This window comes from Conger conger, chromosome 9 (assembly GCF_963514075.1).
Source record: "Conger conger chromosome 9, fConCon1.1, whole genome shotgun sequence".
NCBI classification, from domain to species: domain Eukaryota; kingdom Metazoa; phylum Chordata; class Actinopteri; order Anguilliformes; family Congridae; genus Conger; species Conger conger.
This window is the reverse complement of record NC_083768.1, coordinates 695,085-703,189: the sequence shown is the minus strand read 5'-3', so window position 1 is coordinate 703,189 and position 8,105 is coordinate 695,085. Positions and strand designations below refer to the sequence as shown.

At 38.4% G+C, this 8,105-nt stretch overlaps 1 protein-coding gene across 1 annotated transcript in view; it reads right to left on the bottom strand.

The window, feature by feature from the left end:
* The window catches only part of LOC133136598 (CMP-N-acetylneuraminate-beta-galactosamide-alpha-2,3-sialyltransferase 1-like), a gene marked incomplete at its 5' end in the record, with an annotated part of 6,747 nt that extends 6,344 nt beyond the window's left edge, over positions 1-403 (bottom strand). The window contains one exon of the mRNA XM_061254234.1: positions 257-403. Within this exon, the coding sequence (XP_061110218.1) occupies positions 257-403 (147 nt within the window). The remainder of the gene's footprint in view (positions 1-256) is intronic.
* Between the last annotated feature and the right edge of the window lie 7,702 nt (positions 404-8,105).

Sequence of the window (8,105 nt, the reverse complement as noted above, 5' to 3'; positions counted from 1 at the left end):
TTTTGGATGCTCCACTTCCGTGTCCTACCTGGGGCTCATTATTTCTGAGCGAAAGGTCAGGAGGCACCCCAGGTATATCTCAACCCCTGACATAACGTTCATAAAACATTGTGATGACATAAATAACTGAATTATCACCTTGAGCTATCACACATCCTTTTGCACCTTTTCTGAAAAGAGAGACTTTTTTGGGAGAACATTGGGTGAACTGTGTTTCTCTGAATTGGTAGGAATCCATGTTTGTGTGTGTGCTTACCTGCCACCATTTAAAGGTGTCCTTAGAAAGGATGGCGTTCTTCCGTGACAGGAAGGGCGATATCGAAGTGTTAAAGCGCTTCCTGAACCAGGGGTCTTCATCCTCAACAGAGATGCACTGGCGGCAGGCACACAGTGCCTTGGAAACGGGTTTGTTGGACTGCCGGATGGCAAGTTGTACCGATGAGGTGCTGCTGTAGCTGAATATAATGATGGTAATGGCACAGATGCAGAACAGCACAATCAAAAGCTTTCTTTTCGGATTCTTGAGGTCCACCATTTTGTAAATGATATGCGTTTAGAGACTGGAAAGTCGGAGAGCTTTGGAAGGCATGACCCATTCAGGCAGGGAATGTCATCCTTTTAGAACAGTTCTCAGATGCACTCAAAAGCAAAATGCATGCAGTTTACACTTTGGGGTTTTCAGTATGGTAAACTGCAAGTACGAGAGGTACTGACAGAGTCGTAGATTGGTGAGTAACTAACATCTGAATAGGAGGGAAAATGTGACGGTTTGAAGTGCAACTTGTGCTTCCTGTTAGAGGGAGGGGTCCTGCTTTCTTCTTTTTGACTGAATGAGGTGGTAAAGAGATGGTGAAGCTGCTCTCTGCTGAAAATCACCCACCTAGAAAGAAAACAAAGGAGGACTAATTACACTCAACATATCTATGGTACATATCAATAATGGACCTGGATCATTTCCCAACAGAGGGGATTGCTCTCAATAGACCTTTGGAGGACACAACCAATTTAAATGATTATTCCAGAACCATAAATATATTAATATATTTATCTTCTTTCCAGCTGGAAGTACATCCTATGATGCACACAGCCTGAGACTGCTACACTCAAGAAAAGAAGTACAGACATAAAAACCGGTGTTCATGCTTAAAGATCTGTCAAATGAACATGTACATGTAAACTATTGTAAGTATTCACTGTTCTGGATGTAAATGAGAGGCTTAGCACAACAGATACACAGAAAGACAGCAATGTTTATTTTGAGGGGATGTAGCACATTGAAGGTGAGTATAACAGGTAAGTAATTCTCTATAAGTTTGGTAAATGTATTATCAATATGAATTGGTTCTGTATAAATTTATATTAATGCATAACGTCTGGTGCATCCAGGCACACACAAGTAAAAGCCATGTAGTGTATAACACTGTAATCATATTGTGTACAGTATATATATATACAGTACTGTGCAAAAGTTTTAGGCAGGTACAAAAAAGATGTGAAATACGATGCTTTCAAAAATAGAAATGTTAGTAGTTTATTTTTATCAATTAACAAAATGCATGAACTGAAGAAAAATCTAAATCAAATCAATATTTGATGTGACCACCCTTTGCCTTCAAAACAGCATCAATTCTTCTTGGTATACTTGCACACAGTTTTTGAAGGAACTCGGCAGGTAGGTTGTTCCAAAAATGTTGGAGAACTAGCCACAGTTCTTCTGTGGATTTAGGCAGCCTCAAATGCTTCTGTCTCTTTATGTAATCCCAGACAGACTCAATGATATTGAGATCAGGGTTCTGTGGGGGCCATACCATCACTTCCAGGACTCCTTGTTCTTCTTTACGCTGAAGATAGTTCTTAAAGACATTGGCTGTATGTTTGGGGTCGTTGTCCTGCTGCAGAATACATTTGGGGCCAATCAGATACCTCCCTGGTGGTATTGCATGATGGATAAGTATCTGCCTGTTCTTCTCAGCATTGAGGAGACCATTAATTCTGACCTAATCCCCAACTCCATTTGCAGAAATGGAGCCCCAAACTTGCAAGGAACCTCCACCATGCTTCACTGTCGCCGGCAGACACTCATTCTTGTACCGCTCACCAGCCTTCGGCGAACAAACTGCCTTCTGCTACAGCCAAATATTTCACATTTTTACTCATCAGTCCAGAGAACTTGCTGCCATTTCTCTGCACCCCAGATCCTGTGTTTTTGTGCATAGTTGATTTGCTTGGCCTTGTTTCCACGTCAGAGGTATGGCTTTTTGGCCGCAATTCTTCCATGAAGACTACTTTTGACCAGACTTCTCTGCACAGTAGATGGGTGTACCTGGGTCCCACTGGTTTGTGCCAATTCTGAGCTGATGGCACTGCTGGACATGTTCTGATTGGGAAGGGAAGTAAGCATGATGTATCTTTCATCTGCTGCACTAAGTTTCCTTGGCTGACCACTGCGTCTATGGTCGTCTACGTTGCCCATTTCTTTGTCCTTCTTCAACAGAGCTTGGACAGCACATCTGGAAACTCCTGTCTGCCTTGAAATGTCTGCCTGGGGGAGACCTTGCAGATGCTGTATAACTACCTTGTGTCTTGTTTCTGTGCTCAGTCATGCCATGGTGTATGACTTCTGACATTAAACCGTCTTCAGCAACCTCACCTTGGAAAAGGAGTTTGGCTGTTCCTCACCCAGTTTTAACCCTCCTACACAACTGTTTCTGTTTCATTTAATGATTGTGTTTCAACCTACATATTAAATTGATGATCATTAGCTCCTGTTTGGTATAATTGGTTAATCACACACCTGACTATATGCCTACAAAATCCCTGACTTGATGTGCAAGTGTACCTAGAAGAATTGATGCTGGTTTGAAGGCAAAGGGTGGTCACACCAAATATTTATTGGATTTAGATTTTTCTTCTGTTCACTCACTTTGCATTTTGTCAATTGATAAAAAATAAACTATAAACATTTATATTTTTGAAAGCGTTCTTACTTTACAGCATTTTTTCGCACCTGCCTAAAACTTTTGCACAGTACTGTATATATATATATACGTTACAATACCACGGATAGATACTTTGTACCTTCTATTATTTGCTGGACACCAAATTTGACTTTGTACTTTGTATAATTTGCCTTGGGCCCATACAATGATTGTGCACAATGACTGCATCATATCTCACTCTTTCTAGCATTCCCCTAAAGGTCGTCGACTTACGACCGTAATTGGTTCCGACCGACCGGTCGTAAGTGGAACTGGTCGTAAGTCGGCCTATGTTATAATTACCTTACATATATTATACTGTGTAATGATATTATAATCATCTTTAAGTCATAGTTTATCAATATTTTCTTCGCGGTCATAAAGGCGAACGGTCGTAAGTTGCATAGGTCGTAAGTCGACGATTACCTGTACTTCTCATAAGCTACCTACAAGGAGATTAAATAGGTATATTGCACATGATTATAGTTAGATATTACATGTGATTATCGGTAGATATTACACTTGATTATAGGTAGATTTTGCCCCTGATTATAGGTAGATATTACACATGACTATAGGTAAATATTGCACATGATTATAGGTAGATATTGCACGTGATTATAGGTAGATATTACACATGACTATAGGTAGATATTGCAAATGATTATAGGTAGATATTGCACATGATTATAGTTAGATATTGCACATGATTACACTCTTTAGGTTCAATCTCCCACACCAGGCAGGTTAGTGGAAATCGCCTGTGCACATGTCATTGGCAGTTTTGCATGGCTGTTTCTTCATTTTATGTGAGATCTATGGGGTAAAATGGCAAACTATGCAACAACACAAAACATGCAGTACTTATCTGATTTTGCATTGCGTTACACAATCGCAGAATTGTGACAAACTGGAGGGACTGGTTATACGTGACTGACAAGCCCAGTGACACCTGGAAGGCAGCAGGTTCAGCTCAGCCAGCCACAGATGATGTTCAGGCACTTTTTCCCAAATCTATCTGTAGTTTGGAATCGTTGGAACCTTGCCTTTTTTTCTGCTTGTTCTTATTTAACATTTTATTTTCTCTGTAATCGAACATTTGACATATGGTCAAAGCGCAGACTCAGAGCTTTTATTAAAGGTTTTTTTAATACATTTTGGTTTCAGCTGAGTAATTACAGCACTTCTTACATGTCAATACATGAGACCAGCCTGACCAGCTCACTCCCTAAATCTAACTCAGTTTATCTTGACTAAATCTAAACTCATCTAACTTGTGCTAAATGCTGATAAGATCATTATGATGTTCTCCTGCACGATGTCAAAAAGCTGTACCTGGGCTTATAAGTACCTAGGAATTTGGATTGATTAGAAATGTACTTTTAAACAGCACATTGAGAACTTGGCTAAGAAATTGAAATTGAAACTGGGCTTTTATTTTCTGGACAAATCTTGTTTTTACCAGCCAACACACAAACCGACATCTCTCAGGAGACGTGTCATCCTCTCATATTGACAAAGCACAGCATGTTTGGTGCTAACAGGCAGACCATGTCATAGGGGTCACCTTTCTTCATAACGCAACACTTGCCAGCCCGGCTGTATACAGTATGAAATGCACATTCTTGAGAAACTTTTAAAGATACAATTGGATAAGTCATCACCATTATTAAAGAGAATGCTAAAACTGTCTACTGTACAAAATTAGTTTTAGGTTCATAACATTTATTGGAATGGAAGCGTTATTGATATTACCAAATCATAATGGTAGTAATCACAAAAAAAAGTTTTAACCCTCCAATTATGTTCAGATTTTATGAACGGTTTTACATTTGGGGTCAAATTGAGCCAAAAAGTTGAAATAAACACAAAATTGTCATGTAAAAATGTTGACACATAGTGTGTCATCTTCTTATTGTCTTCCAAATGACTAGCCTTTTATCCATAAATATGAAAAATCAGTAAAAACCATCTCATTTTAGAGCCTAAGAAACAGTCAGTGAAAGTGCCACCAGAATCATTCAGTAACAAAAAAGAGATGTCAAACACTAAGTGTTTAAGAGGAAAGGGTTATGTAAAATTTCTGAATTTGCTAAAAGTCTCAAAGGACAGGAAATTCCAGTCAGAGGAGAATGGCCAGACTGGTTCTAATGGACAGGAAGAGGACAGCAACGGAAATAGCATGCATATGCATTACAATAGAGGTGTGCAGAAGAGCGTCTGAACACACAACATGTTGAACCTTGAACTGGATGGAATGCAGCAACAGAAAACCAATTAAGTCTAAAAAGAACTCAAATAAATACCTAATAAAGTGATCACTGAGTGTGTATCCTACCTATAGTCTATTTGTAGACTCCTGCTGTTCACATAGTCTTCAGTGAAGTACAAGATGATTTTGAATCTAAAAAGTATAATTTCAGAAGCTCCTCTGTAGCCTACCGTATGGCAATTATTATCCTGATGTGTCCACCTAAAGCAGAGGTTACCAACCCTGTTCCTGGAGATCTACCATCCTGTAGGTTTTTCACACCAATCCTAATAAATCACATCTAATTCAACGGCTAGAGAGCTTGATGAGCTGCAAATTAATAGAGTTAATTCTGTGAAATTAAGGCTGAACTGAAAACCAGGGTTGGTTATCACTGAGCTGAAATCATATAAGCGATACGCCATTGCATGTTCACTGCTGACATTATATTTGAGGCTATAACAATCGAAGAAAGACTTCGCAAACAGAACAAACGTTGTTATATAAAGATAGCCCACAACCAACCACAGGGGTTTTTAGTGGGAAATTACGTGGCTTCAATCTTTCCTCTATATTCTGATCCAGTGCACATAGTCTATTCCCAACATAATTCTACTTTTTTTAACAGCATTTTTGTTCTTGAATACACTTTTTATTCATTTTTATGTAACCTCTTGAAGTAGTTGCCTGAGCTAATTTTAAGTCAACTAGGGCACTGATTATTTTAATTTTATTTTGTAATTACCGCTACGTGGTTCGAAATAATTAGATAAATATTTTACAACAAATCAATATGCGCATGTCCATACAGGACAATAGTCTACATCTATTACTTAAATTTGATATTAATTGATAATAGTCTACTTACTTCCTATCTTGCCCGTACTTGAGAAACTGTGGAGAGGCGCCAAAGCGTGCTCTATTTAAAGTAGTGCCGCAGTAGCGGTGGTCGTGTACGGATACATGGAGGCTGGTGTAGAGTGACGCCACATCGCACAGCAGTGAACTGGCGGCGCAGGTAGAAGAGTATCGGAATTTTGACTAGCCTGTTGCGCTAACGCACCACATCCACCCCCCAAAAAAGGCAAGCCGTTTTGACACTTTATCTCTTCCGGTGTGAGAGATAATATTCTTTATAATTATTAAGTATGTAGGTTAGTTGGTGCGCTATCAACCAGTGAGCCAGTATAGTACTAAAAAGCATCAATAATTAGGACACATAAAATAAAATGATGCATTTGCCACAAAACGAACAGTTCTGACATGTTCGTAAAACAATCCAAATATCCCATATATGCATTGTGCATTAATATCTTTGAAGAAATCTTGCACTTCCAAATTCCTAATTTCTCATGAAATACTGTACAGAACATTTGTTTAGATCGCTCACACAAAAGATACTTATAGCTGTTTAGTTGTTACCACTGTTTAGTTGTTTTTACAATACTTTACTATAGCAGGAAAAGATACTTAATATAAATGCCAACCATTTACTTCCGAAATCTGATATCAAGTTTGGTAAATTTGATATCATGTTTTTGGAATTTGTTATCAAGTTTCATGAAATCTAATATCAAGTTTGGGAAATCTAATATCAAGTTTGGGAAAAGTATCAATTTCCGGAACCCAAAATGTGATATCAAAATCCAGAAAGCTAATATTAAAGTTTCAAAAATAAAAAAATAATTTAATGAAACTTGCTATCAAATTTCTGTCACCAATGAAAGACAAAATACTCACCTGCCTGACCCTGGATCAGTTTTTCAGGCATATACATTGATATAACAAATATATCAGAGTGTGTTTTAGTAGTGTGTGTGTGAGTGTGCATGTGTGTATATTTGTGTTTTTTAATATAATACTGTGGTTTCTTTTCCTCTCAGTGTGATACTCAAAAACATGTTACTAAAATCAAACTGCAGTTCAGAGTACCGTATGTCTCATTTATCAAATATCTTCAGTTTAAAAAATTATTAATGAAAGTGAAATGAAAGTGCCCTTTTTTTCCCTTTTTTTTTTTTTTTTGCTTGAGCCCCTGCCCCCCAAAATGTCTGTGCACGGCTCTGCTCACACCTGAGCTACTCATACATTCCAGACAGGTATGACGTGATGTACCTATTGTGTACCTATGTTACTTTACGTGGAATGTGGAATGTTTGGTGAGTGAAGGTCTCCCAGGCTTTTACACAATTACTGCACAGTCTTTCCTTTCAACACTTACAGTGAGTTCTGCACTTCATTTAAGAGCTTTTCCCACTCGCAGATTCCCTCACAATACTGTCATGTGGTAAGGTATGAGACTATGTGGTACGGGTAAGACCTGTTTCTGTGGAAGATTCCTGTGATTATTCTCATGTTCCTGTGGTACTCTCATATTCCTGCCATGCTCTGAGGTCTGTGTGGTTTTTTGGGACATTCACCACGGAGATTTAGCCCCTGTAAGGGTCATTTTCTTAATTGATTCTTAATTGACAGTGTGTGTTAACAATCACATGATTAAAAATAACCTTTTATTTGTAATCCTTATTACTATTGACCACTTTCTGAATTAAGTGCTTACTAGGAGTCTTTCTCTGTCTCTCTCCCAGCAGACAGACAGCATTTGACCATAATTTCTCTGCTTCTCCTGGAAGGGGGTAGCTGGAATCAGTGTTACAGCAAGGTCAACAAGGGGTAATCAGAAGACAAAATATTTATAAATATTCCTGGCCAGCTTCATGTCTTTTTGTTTTGGTAAAGCCCCCCCTTCTGGAAAAGTGCCTTACTATGTCTGATTCAAATCAGAAACCCGGTAAGCTTTCTCACTTTCTGTTATTTCTTTGCAAATAAATACTAAAGTGAAACTCAAGTATAGCTATCGTTGTTTTTACTGGGAT